The sequence below is a fragment of the Argiope bruennichi genome, chromosome 3, assembly GCF_947563725.1.
Source record: "Argiope bruennichi chromosome 3, qqArgBrue1.1, whole genome shotgun sequence".
NCBI classification, from domain to species: domain Eukaryota; kingdom Metazoa; phylum Arthropoda; class Arachnida; order Araneae; family Araneidae; genus Argiope; species Argiope bruennichi.
The window spans coordinates 123,876,679-123,892,436 of NC_079153.1; the positions used below are offsets into that span (position 1 = coordinate 123,876,679).

The following is a 15,758-nucleotide window of genomic DNA, read 5'->3' on the forward strand; positions in this document are numbered from 1 at the left end:
TTTGGCTATCAAACTGACTATGTCGGTATTGGAATGAGAATAATGGCATTCAATTTATTGTATAGAATTGCAACTTTTACTACAAAGCTTGGCTTAAGTGTTTCTAAAAATTGAAATTACAAAGACAAAATTATGAACAAAAGATCACGCGCACAAAACTGTAGAGAAAAACTCGAAGAGTTTCCAACATAATTTTTTCCTTTTCATTTAAAATTAACAGGATCTGAAGCGAGGCAGTAGGAGAATCGGGTTCAAATCTAGAATTTCTTTTAAGAGCAGTATCATAGATCACAGAATCTTGGGCAGTGAAAGAAGAAGTGTGATGTTGTTTTTTTACACTTTGAGTTAAAATTCGCAATTAGGAGATGAAACGATATTGAATTTATGTAGACGTCTGTTAGTTGGAAGAATACCTTTCGAAATTTATTTAAAAGAACATCGCTTCGCCTTATTTTATTTGAATTTCGAAATATCCAGATGTTTGAAGTCTTGAAAATGTTTGCCATTCTTCCAGCAATTTTTGTTTTGTGTATTTCTGACAGCAACAATGACGTCTTCTGCTGTAACATCTCGCCAGTTTGCTCTGTTCTCATTTACCGATTTTGTTAATCGATCTGCTCTAGTGTTCGGTTCAATTGCTCCATGGCAGAAAGATCATTTATCTGCCGCTCTTACTAGGACGATATAGAACAAGGAAAGATTTTATGGAGAAGGCTGATATGATTGTTAACCTCGATTTGTGTATTAATGCCAAAACGTTCTATATGAATATGTAATTTATATGCGGAATTATTCAATTTCATCCGTTTATCCTATTAGAATTATAAATAGAAATATTAGTACATTAATCTGATTTAGATGCATCAGGTTATAGAGATGATATTGTTGTTTTTATTCTGAATCGGATACTTTTTTGAGTAGCAATTACATGAAAAGTTTTAGTACTTTGTTTATTTTATTGAATATTCTAGCAATCTGCTTACTTCACAATGCGTTTCATACATTTTATCATCAGTAGTAATAAACCGAGATATTTTAATTAGTCGATAGCAACAAAGCTCCTTCATTTTTTTCGACCGTGTTTCAGAGTTGTCAAGTGAAATTTTATTTTATTTTTGAATGTGATCTGTTAATTTCTAATCCATGCAAGGGCCTTGAGATACTAAATGTATGGACTTTACAATTTTGAACCGTAGCCGATTTAAAAGACCTAATGGCACACCTTCTCCGAAACTCTACTCTACTTTAAACTTTTATAACATATAAGTATATACAAGTTAATATTTTTACGTATAATTTTTTTGAACTACTACTTTGATTATATGCTTTACCTTTTCAAAGAATAATATTTTTTGAGGACTGAAAAATTCTTGCTTCTTCGATAAAATCTGTTACTCATATTATAGCTGTAGAAATGACTCTACAACTTGTTCACACTTAAATAATGCGATTACAAAATTATATATATATGAAATCACAACATCTAAAACAGGTAATAAATATTTTATTATAATTTAAAATCCTTAGGCTTCCATATTTCCTAATATCCAGTTCATGTAACTCGACACACGTGTATATACTCCCGGAAATCCTGGCTCAGCACACCGGAACCCAAAAGAAACGATGCCTACGAGCACCCATGGAGAACTATAACCGTCTTGATCCTCTTTGTACATTAAGGGTCCACCGGAATCGCTCTAAAAAGAAAAGAGAGATCGTATGCTTTAAACATTGAAGATAAATTGACTCAACTCGGTTAAAAATAATTTTTCTTGTTCGCAATCTTTAAGGTACTTTCGAGCGAAAGTACTACCTTGGTTTTAACAATGTTGCCCTTCTTGGTAAAACTTCCAGGTTCCTCTTGCCATTTTGAGATTTTGTGTAAAGTTTTTCTGATGACACGAATCATGCGTACGTCATGATCAGTCAATAATGATGCCAGGTTCACTGCACTGTAGAATTGGTGGTGGATTTAGAATTTTTTGCAGCTACAAGCATTGAACCTTATGAAGCCCACTTTTACGAACAGGCCAGTTCAATTTTATTTTTCAAGGAATTTTTTATCTTAATCAAAATATTAAGGATTTATTTTAGTTTAATTTTGTATTTTAATTTTGTAATAATATATAAATTTTTTAGTATTATTTTTTCCCCTACATTTGGGACGAAAAAAATTGATAAAGAATTGATTATTTCTACACTTAAGAATAAATGCATCTAATTAAAATGATAGATTATATGGAAATGATAAACTTCAAGCAAATGTAACATCAAATATTATTTCGCTGGAACTATCAAATGGAATATGATTAGTTAAATGAATAATGAATTATATTTTAATAAGTCAATATTAATGTTTTAAAGTTCATAAATTGTGTTCCTTGCAAATTTCTTTGTTAATTTCCATTTATCCACTAAACTACTGAAATAACTATTTTGTAAACTCTGGAACTCGAACTGAACTTTTCATTTCTGTATTGCATGGGCTTGTGGTATCCACGCATTTCTACTTGTAACACGTAAAATAAATGCTGGCTCGTATAAAATTCATATCCCTTAAAAGTTATATAAGCTCAAAAGAAGTTCTCTTTCCACTTTCTACTCAACTCTTCAGACTGGGTCTTCTGCTGGCCATGCCTTTGGCAAAAAAAAAAAAAAAAAAAAAAATCTAATTGGATAAAATTGAACTCTTTTTGCAATATTATAAATATATTGTTAAAGAACACCATACCTGCTCCTCTTTAAAAAATTTGGAAAATAATATTCTTTTTACCACCTACCTTTGACACGTCTGCTTTAGGCAGTTGCCTATGGAAATTTGCCCCTATATAAGCAAATTGTACTTCGAAATGAATTAATTTTATACTCATCTGACAATCATCTTCGGTTGCAGTAATATTTTCTGCCAATAAAAATTGGATTATTGTATATAGATCTTGTTTGTAGGAACTGACAGCAAAAAGCTACTTGATTTGCTGCTAATGTTTTTGTACCTACTACCATTTTATACTAGATTTCTCTTGACATTCATGTACAACTTCACTTTTAATTTTACAAAACTCATAATTTCATTTCAGGGCATTTTATAATTACTTACACCTTTAATTCTGCCTTTTACTATCAATTTGTGCTTATTTTTATTAGTTCTGTGTATAGCTTTCTTTTCTATTTTGTTCTAATCCTTTTGACTCCAGGAATTCTGTATTTTTTTCTCATTATGTGTTGATGAATCTATTGTAGCATAAGTAATAATAATTATTCAGTTAATTAATGATAATTGATATCACTTCGGTCAATTATTTGAGGTTTTCAGTAAAAGAAGTGACATTAAAAAATTTTTCTTAATATATATAAATGACCAAATGCAATTATTTAAAAGTATCATCTCCGAGTACACAAAGAGAATACATTATAATCTATTATTTTGGGAAAATTTCAAGATTTACTAGTATTAACAACATCTGTAAGTGGCTGATTTTTTTTTCCTTTTAGATATTTGGTATTTTTATGATTTGTTCTTTTTTTTTGTGTGTGCTAGGTTAGTTTTATTTCGTAAAAGGGAGGAAAAATAATTTTCCATGTATATTTGAATTATAATTTTGATTAATTCTATACCAATGAGTTTTCCTATAAATTTTATCCGTTTCAAAAATTTGAAGTAAATTCATTGAGTATGACAACAAATGATCCGTAAATGAAAGATAGAATTTTTTGAGGGGCGAGGGAGGGGGTTATATTCTTCCATAATATAGAATAAGTGAATCCTTATTCGATATTTTTCTTAACTGGAGACATTCCTTTGACTCTTCTACTTAGTTATTTTAAATGGCCCTAAGATTGTCAAATCTTTAATCATAATCACATCATAAAATTTATCTCGTTTAATGCGGGAATTTTAATTTTTCGTTTTTATATTGAGGATAAAAAAAATTAATCGAATAATTTGAATCGAATTAACTACTCTTACCTGACAAGCATCTCTACCGCCTTCTTCAAAACCAGCGCATAAAAAGTCGTTGGTTACACCTCCAGGCAAAGAATTTCTAGCCACTTGGCGATAAGCGTGACGACACTGTTCTGTTGACACTACAGGGATATTGTCAACAATGTGCATCACAGAAGCTCCTCTGCCACCTTCGGAGAAAATAATAATAATCACGCAAATAGCGAAAGCATACCAACAGGCAAAGGGAACAGAAAATTACAAAAATGTAAGAATAGGGATAAAAACTGAATTTCAAGATAAAAAAACATGCTTGCAGTTATCTAAATAATCATTACGAAAATATTTCTGAGTATTCTATAAAACAATTAATTTACATTTAAGAAATTAATACTTTAGAGATCGCAATGTACTGAACTATGAAAATATGTACTGAAATTTTGGATTTTTTTTTTTTTTATCGAATGTTAATTTTTTAAAAATTTTACACGAAGTCTGCATATGTCGAACGCACCAAATGAAGATTGGGATTGACATATAAACATGTCTAACGCAGTTAACTAGTCAATTGAAAGAGATGATGTCAGTTGGTTTGCAACAGTGTTTTCTTACTGGCAGTTTTAAACAAAGTTCTTCAACACCATATTTGTTAAAAAAATCATACCAATCATTATTCCATTTTTCAAGCGGTGATCACAGATGAAATTTGTGTTTCCCATACAGTAGTTAAGATGAAAAAGAAATTTCTACAAAACTGCCTTTTATTCCATTTTGTAATATTTAAAGCTTGAAAAGTATTTTTGTGATTAAGTTATATGCAAGTGAATACCCATTATATAACGATGCATTCACATTCGGTTTTGCAGGGCGTAGAAAGAAAGTATCCACAAAGGAGCACAAAGGACAGCCATGACTACTCTTAACAAAACATAACTTTTTTTTTTTTTTATCTTCGAATGACGAAAACTTGCTTCAAAGAAAAACAAGCAAATCACAACATATGAAAACAGATAGGAGGATGCAATTTTAAATTAATATTCTAGTCGGTAGAATAATTATGACATTTATCACTAATAAGCACTTATTTTCCGTATTGCTTTACTGTATACATATAATCAGTTTTGTTACCTTTTGTTATTTTCTAGGCATTCAGAGGGACTGCAGGAGGCGCAGTGTAAGCTGTAGGGGTAAGTCATTATAGAAATATTGAGTAGGAATGGAAACACGTGAACGTGAAAATTTAATTTCATGAACTTGATTGGATAATTTTCATATATGAGAATAAAGAAATGGACTTTTTCTAAATTTATACATTTGTGAAAATGTGAAAAGATATTTTTGAAAAAAAAATGAAGTTTACAATTGACGCTAATTTTAAATTCACGATGCCATTGACAGATTAACTATATTTTCCGCCTATTTAAACGTGTTTGATGTGTAAGTGATGCTTCGCCTCTAGAACCGGTCTTGAATGCGCAACTTTAAATGTTTTTCTAATTTTCTAGTTCTGGATAATTTGCTACCCTGTTTAATGTTTAACTTTTAATAAGCTATTAATAGATTTTTCTTTCAAAATCGTCGGAAAATTCAGCGTTGTAAACGATTTGTGAATCTATTTCTAATTTTTGTATTCGGACATTTACCGAGAACCCGAACAAGTATTTGACTTTTTCATCCCACGTAATGTTAATTAGTTCTCTTTCCCATCTGTATCGCTTTGGTTGTCATTCCAATTGCGGTAATGGACTGTTATTATACAACTTGCCTTAATATGTTTAAAATTAATCTTTTAAATTTCCTTGAATAGAAATAACTCCAATGCAATGGATAATTTTCATTGTAATCCTATTAATTCATTATTATATGTAAGATGCATGGCTTTACAGTTTTATTTTAAATAGCATAACATCCTGTTGTCGAAGTAATAATACGGCAATTTGGGACAGACTTTGTAACGTTGAACAGTAATCAGATGACAAAACGATGCCTGAGCTGCCTCTTCCCCACCGTTTCTAAACATCCGCTTCACATTAGCAGGTGGAAGTTTGGCTTGGATCGATTTAACATGGATCAGACGGATTACACAGTGGTTATTCAATAGAATCGAGTTTCGAACCTGAAATCCCGAAGGCGGGTTCTTACCACCAGGCAACCACGACCCATCTTCAGTTGATGAATATACGGGTTAGATGAAATCGAAGGTAAGATTTTCCTGAAATTTATTTATAATATTTATGTGACAATTTTTCTCCTAGTATTTCTTTTTTTCATCTCAAAGTATACGAATGATCTTACATTACTTACAATAACGTGTAATAAATTTATATCTTGACTTACCGAATGATGTGTGTCCCCATCCTAACAGAAATGTCTTGGCGCCTGTGAGGTTTCTTGCTGCAATTTTTGGCGACGGTAAGCAGATGTGAGCTGCAAATGGATTGAGGATTTCCTTGCCTAGTGTGAGCATGGCGATATCGTGGTAGTACTGGCCAGGAATGTAATCTTCGTGCACAATAATTTTCTTCACTTTAACTGGATAGCCTTCATCCACATGTATATTTCCAATGTGAATTGAATGTATGGAAGGATCCAAAGGATCTCTGAAATCATTAGCATCAAAGTCGTCATATTGTAATATAATATTTAAAAAAATATATTTTGGAAGCAGGTAAGTTTTACGTCCAATTATTATTGTTGGTTTGATTTTCACAATCACTTTTGCACTTTAAAAAAAGAAACCCCTAAAGACAAGAAAGTTGTCTATGTCTATGTTCTATCAACAAACTTTTGTTATTGCATTAATGGTGATAGATTTTATAATAAGTAACCTTGAAATGATAAGTATATACTACTAGTTTCATCCATTAGATTAGATTAATCCTGTTATAAGATTTAACCATGTTCATCTCGGTTAACAAAGCTTCACAAGCATATGTAAAATAAATATAGAAAAAAATGCTGCTACAATCTTCCTTAAACAGCCTTAATATCCTGGAAAACTTTACTATCTTTTTTACTTCTATCGTTGTTGTTTGTTTATATTTTCCAAGTTAACTCTAAGGTCAACAAAATTCTATTTCCTAACTGAGCTTGTTTGAATTTGTTTGCATTTCAAAATCATACCTGTTTATACATTTACTTATCCAGTTTGATATTATCTGGAGAACTAACGAATTTTGTCATCCCTTCTGGTTTTTTGGATTCGGGTTATGAACTGCCCAACAGATGACATAATAATTGCTACCTACCTGCCTTCCTATAGAGTAGTGATTTCAGAATTTTATTTCAAACTTGTTAATACATTCATATCTGCGTACTTTTAAAATCTCTGCACTACTTTACCTCAAAAAGAAAACGGTTGTTCAAAGCATGTGCATATTTATAAAAAATAGACTATTCACTTTACATTTACTTAATGCACTCTCCTGTTATATCAGCCTTGAGAGACATTTTCCGCATGATTCTAGCATTCCTTTAAAATATAAAAATAAAATTTCATAGGATTTTCCTATTGTTTTATGTTAAAAAGAATGTGGTTTATTTTTATTTAATAATTTGATTTAGAATCTTACCTTGAGTCAAAGCAATGGGCTGCAGTAAGGACATGGCTCCTGTCAATTAAGCTGCCGCCACACAAATGCTTTCCATTTTTACGAATAGATACCTAATTGGTAATAAAAAATATTTATGAGCTATCATTTTTAATGTAATCAAATAAACGGAAATAAGATATATTATTAGACAATCTCAAAAAAAGTTAACGTTATAAAGATTATCCTTACTTCAGAGTGATACTCATTAAAAATACTTTCAGTTGTTGATTAATCGACGCATTTTCCAAATGACGTATTCGGGCATTAAACATAAACTATTGCAATATTATTTCATTCATATCTTCGCGGTTTTGTAAATATTTTTTTATCTGCTTTCTTTATTCAAATGAACTTTTGTTTATTTTATTTGAAAATTTATATTTAGCGAAATTCTGAATGTGAGACTAACCATTCATGAAAATTTTTCTTGATATAATCTTATTCCAAAAAATTCTTCTGATTCTCTATTGGTAAATATTAACATAATATTTATTACCTGAAAAGAACATCGCTTGCATCTTTTTGTTCTTATTTTCTGTATAATTTTATTAATGCCCCTTTTGAAAGACTTAAGAAGGTTATGTGAGAAAGATCTCGCAATTCTGAATCGTGGTTAGATGATGGTGTCAATACTAGTGCTGCAATCATTTTTTCCCTGAAAAGTTGACGATATTTGACCTTTACGAGAGATTTAAGATAATTCAAGCCAAGGTCAAGGATGGCATGATAGACCATCAGAGGAGGAGCGGGTTTAGAACAGCGATCCTCCTACCATCAGTATCTGCACCCAATCGTTCTCTTTAATTCAACTAGATAAATGGATATTACGCACCATCCATGGAAAATCTCCTTGTCTTGAAGGACTCCCTCCGACTGGCGACACCATCGTTTGTATGGACAAATCTGCAAATATAATGAAGCATGTAAACATGCTATAGCAAGTACCATTTCGAACTACATATTTATTTTCATAACTCTATCTCGTAAACCAGCTGTATTGGTCTCCGCAAAACTTTCTCGCATACTCTCTAATAAACTTGTCATTCGTATAATAGTTATGAAATATTAACTTTTGGTGTGAATTTAATATTTTTACTGAATATATCGCGCCATTCTTGGCGAAATTTTTGGCAATTAATCCCTGGCATGCGGTTAATAGTATCCGAAAATCAAATTTGTGTTTTAGACATGATATTCTCAACCGACTAAAATAAAGATTTATAAAATTGCAATTGCAGTCACAAAGTTTCATATCAAATTTCATATATTTGTTACTGCGTTTTTCAATTATCGCAATCTGAAAGTACAGGTTGACAGACAATCAACTTGTTGAATTTGACTCAGCATGTGGCAGGTCTCTATATCACAGATTAATTGCATGTTTTTTTCTTCAAGCATTTGGTTTCAAGTGCGCACCCCAGCTTAATTTTTTTTTTAGATTTTTAAATATTTTTTATCATTGTTCATTTATTTTGTGAAATCTCATTGCATCCATTTACAAATTACCAAATCAATCCACATTTTATTCACAACTATAGAGTGGTTCGAATAGGCCAAATTTAATTATGATCAGATTTACTTTACATGTTATAATGTTGAATTAAATTTTATTACATAAATTATTTAATTTGTATAATATATTGCTATGATTTTATAAATATAAATTTTTTGTTTTTCTATTTAAAACGAAAAAGTGACGTTCTAACTGTTTTAGAAATTCAATAAATTTTACACTTTCCAGATAGTTAGAAAAGCTCTAAAACTAAATAGCTGAACTCACTCTTCTGGTTTCGGAAAAAAATGATTACAAAAAAATCAACAATGTAACGATTCTTCTTATCCACTACAAGCTCTGAAACCCAATAGTTGAGCAATTTTCTCTGGGTAAGGGGTGCAAATTTTTTGAATTCGATCATAATTAATTATCACTTTTTTCCTTAGTTGATGAAATTGATATTGTCTTTTGATCTTTAGTTAATTAGATATGGTTAGAGATACAAAAAAAAATCTAAATAAATGAATGGCTGGGAAAATAAAATTCATCTAACGCATACATACCTAAAGGTGGATCATATCTGCTTAGATCGCTTATATTGACATCTGGTAAGTCTTTTACAAGTTTAAAGAAGTAGTTTTCTGTCTCTGATAGTCCTGGACTCCAAGTGGTTCGGCCGCATTCTATTTTTGTTCACATGAAAGAGAAATCTAAAGCTCAATTTTTCTAAATAATAGACAAAAAAAAATTTCTTAGTCAACTAAAAGAGAAAGAAAATAAAAAAATAAAAATAAAAAACGCTGCATCTGTATCTGTGTTACAAAAAGTAATGATTCATAGTCATAGTAGCCTCTTAAAACCACATGGAGTAAGCTTCTCGAAACGTTTTCGCATACTCCATAATTAAAGTTATTTTCAACTCCTTCCGAAAAAAAATCTGTACTTTGGATAAGGTAATGAATGTCATGAGTTTTCAGAATCTTATTTTCAGAATTCAACACATGGGTACTTTTCGCTTATGAAGAAACTCGAGTATGCATTTTTAACGGCTAATTGGAAACAGCATTTGGCACAGAATTAGAGATGTCACAAGAAGTCCAATTAGTTATGCGAACTGACTTGGTTCAAAATTTCATAAAATATCTACACTTTAAATGCTAAAACTATATTATACCAAATTTCATTTATCGAAGTTGAATACTTTATTGAGTCATTAAGTTTACATGCTTTCGAAAGTATTGATGAGCGAATGGTTAATATTTTTCAGATTTGGTTTAATATTTGATATACATCTATGTTTTAGATATTGAAACTGTGCATTAAATTTTATTTTTAAATCTTAAAATTATTGTATTATTTTGCTTTCGGACAGACAGACATATTTCATGCTAATGGATTTCATTCAAAATTTGATAGAAAATTATAAAAATTATATCAAAATAATATAAATAAGATGTCATCTGTTTAGTTGAAAACATTTCTAATTTATTGTGTTTATAGACAAAGAAATTTTAAAACTGTGTTTTTCGGACTCAAAGAAGTCTGAAATTTGGAGATTCATCAAAATATCAAGTTCAAATTTTTCGACAATTACAATATTTTCTCTTAGTATATACGAGAAAGTAATGATTTTTCGAAAAATATAAGAAAATTACCAAAAAGCAAGAAAATTACCAAAAAGTAGTATTAATTAAAAAGTCATGTCATAATTTAAATTAATTGATTCATTCATATCTTATATTTATTTTAGTTAAAATTATCCAGTGCTGAGATCTCTTTAATTCCTTTTTTATTTTTTGAACTTTTGAACTTCTAATGTAATTTCTTATATCTAAAAAATTCTTCTCGGCAAGCTGGAAACCAAAGCTACAGTTACATCTAAGTTACTATCTGGAAACATAAATTGTTGATATTAGAGCTCGAAAATCACTTTTCAGTCCCTAACTTCTAAGATATTGCAGTTACAGAAAAACTGTAAACTCAAAAGTTGTTCGTCTTCATGAGGCGCTGATTTGGCTATTTTTCTATCTGCAATATTAAGAAAATTTTAGCGAAATGAAAATTTCTGCCCCCCCCCTCACCATTTCCACCCTGTTTGAGCTAGATGAGACATTTACGAACTCGTCCCAGATTTTTACAACATATTCCTAGCCAGTTAAAATCCAACAAAATTACTCTAGTTATTCTTTCACAAGATAACATGAAAAAAACGTAATTTGAAGTCTCCCGAAATGTTGGTTGATTTTTCCCGAAGTCTTATCATGAGAACATTGTAATAGGTAGTCTTCCTATAGGAATCTACCTAAAAACATTTTAAGATGTATATTTGAACAAGAGCCATGAGTCTTTTTTTATATGTATATATATGATGTACATTTGAGCCATAAGTATTTTTTCGTACTTAACACCATTTAATATATTCTCCACTTTGCTTTCAATTTGTTTTTATTAATTATTGGCAACTCTTTTTAATTTTAGATATTTGTTGTGGCTAATGAAAGAAAACTTTTGCATTTTGTTAATACTTCACTAAGAATTTACATTATGAAAATAATACTATTTTAAAGAATAGATTAATCGTTAAAAATTTTAATTTAAAGTTCAATTGAGTGAGTGCAAAAACGACATCTTTTTTGTTACTGTGTCATTCTGTATAAGAAATGATTAAATCTAAAGTGGTGCGTTTCCATTAGTCAAAATTGTATTCATTGCCTACAGAACGAAAGGATGAAAAAAAAAGAGAGAAATCTATGTGGGGTTTTTATTATTTCGCAAGCAATTTTTATAATGTATTTTATCCTGCTGTAGAAAAATTATACTATCGGAAAAATTAAATCTTAGTTTCTCTTCATTTTTACTAACTATCATTGAAAAGGTGCCATTTTATGGAAATAACCTAGTTTATTAGCAGTTTGTATTTAATTTTTTTTCGATATACATGATTCCTTGCCTTTAAACCTTATAAATGAAATTTTTAAAGTTGCTTCAAAGAAAAATGAATATCTTTTGCCTTTAGGCACAAAGCCCGATATTAACAAAATTTGAGTCTCTGGGTACTGGCCAATCTTAGAGTGTTTGTTGAATAAAAATTTATTCAAAAGCTTCAATGTAAAAGAGAGTCCCTGTCCCTGCGAAAATATATGAAATATTATTTCACTGTTTTATTTTTAATTTGAAGCTCATAATTTAGTATTCCCACATTCTTTATTTGCTGTAACGGATTTCCAACTGGCAGTGCTTCAGACTGCTGAAACAAAAGAAGGTCATTGCAACTAAGTCGATTAAAATTTGTTATTAGTTTATTTTTTAAATGAGTTTATAAGAAATACAAATTTTATGAATTATAAAATATTTGAAATACAATATGTATACACATTGAGTTATTAAAATCATTAATTAAAGTATAAGTAATTATTTTTAATAGAAATCATTTATTTAATTATTTCAATTAATAGAAATCATTTATTACTAAGGATATTTGATACCATTTGTTACGCCATTCTTTAATTGGCTGATTCTATTAAATGATTTTGATGTTATATTTACTTAAAATGAAATTTTTAATAATCTTTTGTATTATATGTTACGTAATTTAATATTGATCTGTGCAGATAAGGAAATTGTTAATTAATAATGATATTTAATTTTTTTCAAGAATTTTATTATTTTAATAATATTTTCTGATATATATATTAAAATAAAGAAATGCAAATATATATTTTTCAAATATTGGTAAAATAAAAAATAAATAAATCACAAATAACTGATTTAAGTTCAAATATGTTAAAATGGGTAACTAATGGGTCATTATTTAAAATCGCAAATCTATCATTATTTATTTAAAGATTTTTCATTACAAATAAAAGTAATGTTAATATTCAATGCTTATTGGCTATCTCTTTCCAGGTACTTCCATTTAGCTTAATTTGTTCTTATTTAGAAAAGATATAAATATCACAAAAAGTAGCAGATAATATGTGAATATTTTACCTCTTTTTCTTGCCTTTTCTTCGTCCACTTTTCTCAGAAGAGCTCCTCCTAAAGCCAGTGGAAAACCGCAACACACTTTTGGTATAACATCGGACACCCAGCCACACATGGCTGGCCAGCCTCCCATCGCTATGGAAGCAGTGGCAAATTTGCAAATCCGAATATCTGTGCATTGGGTTCGCCCTGAAGCTGTGGTACAATTTTCATTGAAATGAGTATAATTCCATTTTAGATATTTTTGAATTACACGTCCCTCTGTGATAAAAAAAGATTTTTGTTAAAAATAACAATGAAATTGAGAACGATTAAAATATGAATCAAATCTAAATGAATAAGCAATTTTCGTGCAAAAGCTATCATATTAGAGATCATTTTAATAAATGTTCACTAAAAATATCTGTAAATGATCCCTTCATTTGCAATTTTCGTATAAAAACGTTAATGCTTCAGTTCAATTTAATAATGGTCACTAAAATATTGGTAAAATATCTATTTATATACTGTCACATTATATTCTTAATAAACATTAATATCCTATATTTTTCTGATAAAAAAATTATATTTTATTCTCATTTTTTGTAATTAAGGCCTACAAGAAAGCAATTATTTGAAATATATCTTCTAACCAAATGTGATATTTTCTTCATTAATGTGCGAAGTTTGACGAATAAATAATAAAAAAATAACAAACAAATTAGATTTTATAGCTATTTTTAGTAGCATAAAATTTATAGCAAATCAAAACAATTATATTTTAAGTAGAATAAAATTCACAAGGTGAAATCAAAACAAATCTAAAAATGCTACAAGTGTCTAAAATAATAGAAATAATTTGATAAATAGAAAAAGTACATAAATATGCATTAAAGCATCTTAAATTAGCAAATAAAGAATTTCCATTAAGAGAAAACATAAGAGCCTCTGTGTACTAATCATGTAATAGAATTAAGTGTACATGTAGTATTCAAAAAAGGCTAGATTAAAAGCTTGCCTGCTGAATTTAGAAAATTAAAATCTTTTCAATAATAAAAATTAATATAAAATTATAACAACTATTTGGAAACAATTTACAACTCACCATTTGCCATTGTCGAACACTGGACGATTATAAATAATCCCAGAAACACTAAAACGCAACTTGCTACCTTGCTTTCCATTTTCTTGATAAACGGAATCGTAGGAAAAAATTATGCACAGCGGAATGACCTTAGAAAAATGAAAGTTGAACCGGAATTCTGGCATCATCGCTTCCCCTTCCATCTAAAAATTGCTCACGAAGAATAATAAGTACTTTTTTGCTTTGCCCTTCAAAACTCTGTATGCAGGGAAAATAATGAATTTTTAAATACAATGGAATATCGCTTAACGAATATAATTCGTTCAAGAATAGTACTTAGTAATGTAAAATACTCATTAATCGAAACAGATTCTTCTATAGGAGTCCATGATAAATAGGACGATGCGTTCTTTCCTGAAAAAAAATTATAATAATGTAATTTATTATTTATAATGTATACTTTTACTAGAAAGTCACCCAAAAACATTTACTTTGGCAGTGTTTCTAAATTTGACGGAAATAAAAACATCATTATCGTTGAATGAATTTATAAAATACTTAGCTATTATCTAATTAGGGTGATACTTTTCAACAGGGAATGATTTCCCAATCTTTCAGTATCTCATTTATTTCACTAAGATTGTCTTTTTGTTGTTATCTCGTCCTCTCTTGATTAAAGCTGATCCGTAACTGTTTAATGTGACACAAAATGCAGTTTCATAAGCTCTTCGGTAGTTTTGGCTATGCTATTCCATCAGCACATAGATGTAGTTTCTATTTGCCTCTAATACTATAATCTTGGCCAAAGACACAATCTCGTCGATTAAACTTCAGAAGCACTCTAACCTTTTCAGAGTCATGTTCGACAATGTTGTCTGACCAAACATTCTTCAATGCAGGCAATTTTTGTAATGGATTTCCAGAAGCGTGAATCATTCGTTCAGAGAATTAAGTGTAATATTCAGAACATAGTTGACTTAAACTTATTTTTCTCTATTAAGGGTTCTTCTGCACCTCTATAGCCAAACTGGCGCATTTCCAGGCTGGTTTTAATTTCATTTTGCCAAGGAATTCTGCTCTACATTCAAAATTCTCTACAATCTCATTAACAGCAATTATTATCTTATCAAATCCAAATTGTCAATAACTGCTCGCATTTTGTATGGTTTCTGATAACATCCTCAATTAATCTGAGAATCATTTTTTCTACTAGCCCTCTTGCTTAAATTTGAGTTTTTGCATCTTTATTGACACCTTCTATTATTTAGAATAATGCGTCATGGATTTTACAAAATTGAAATTATAAAAGTTTTAACGCGTTTATTTTGCTTGACCATCTAATAACAAATTTGATCTCGATGTTTTAGAGTTAATTGCGAAACATTAGCATTTCTCAAATACTTTGTTAAACCAGGAAAAAAATAAAGTAAAATTTCTTGCGAATGGAAAGAGATACTTTTGTTTCTATAGAAAATGCTGCGTCACTCGCAACTAGGTTTAAAGAATAGCAATCAAGGAATACTTAACATGGAACGTCCTATCTTATTCCGTCTAAATTACTCCATTGTCATAGCTTTGTCTTTTAAATCACTTTATTTCGAAAATTAATTTTTTTTCTCGAAATCTGTCAGCATAAGCACCGTTACTCACTCCGGTTGAATCATAACATTAAAAAAAATC

The 15,758-nt window shown here is 29.6% G+C and overlaps 1 protein-coding gene across 1 annotated transcript; it reads right to left on the reverse strand.

Moving 5' to 3' along the window:
* Nucleotides 1-1,484: 1,484 nt before the first annotated feature.
* LOC129963606 (clotting factor G beta subunit-like) lies at nucleotides 1,485-14,203 on the reverse strand. The gene is made up of 8 exons (XM_056078074.1): nucleotides 14,100-14,203; nucleotides 13,022-13,276; nucleotides 9,595-9,714; nucleotides 8,369-8,439; nucleotides 7,516-7,607; nucleotides 6,281-6,543; nucleotides 3,968-4,134; nucleotides 1,485-1,697 (listed from the first exon to the last, which is right to left on the reverse strand). Exons 1-8 carry the CDS (start codon nucleotides 14,176-14,178, stop codon nucleotides 1,524-1,526), a joined length of 1,221 nt encoding a protein of 406 aa, XP_055934049.1. The 5' UTR covers nucleotides 14,179-14,203; the 3' UTR covers nucleotides 1,485-1,523.
* Nucleotides 14,204-15,758: the final 1,555 nt, after the last annotated feature.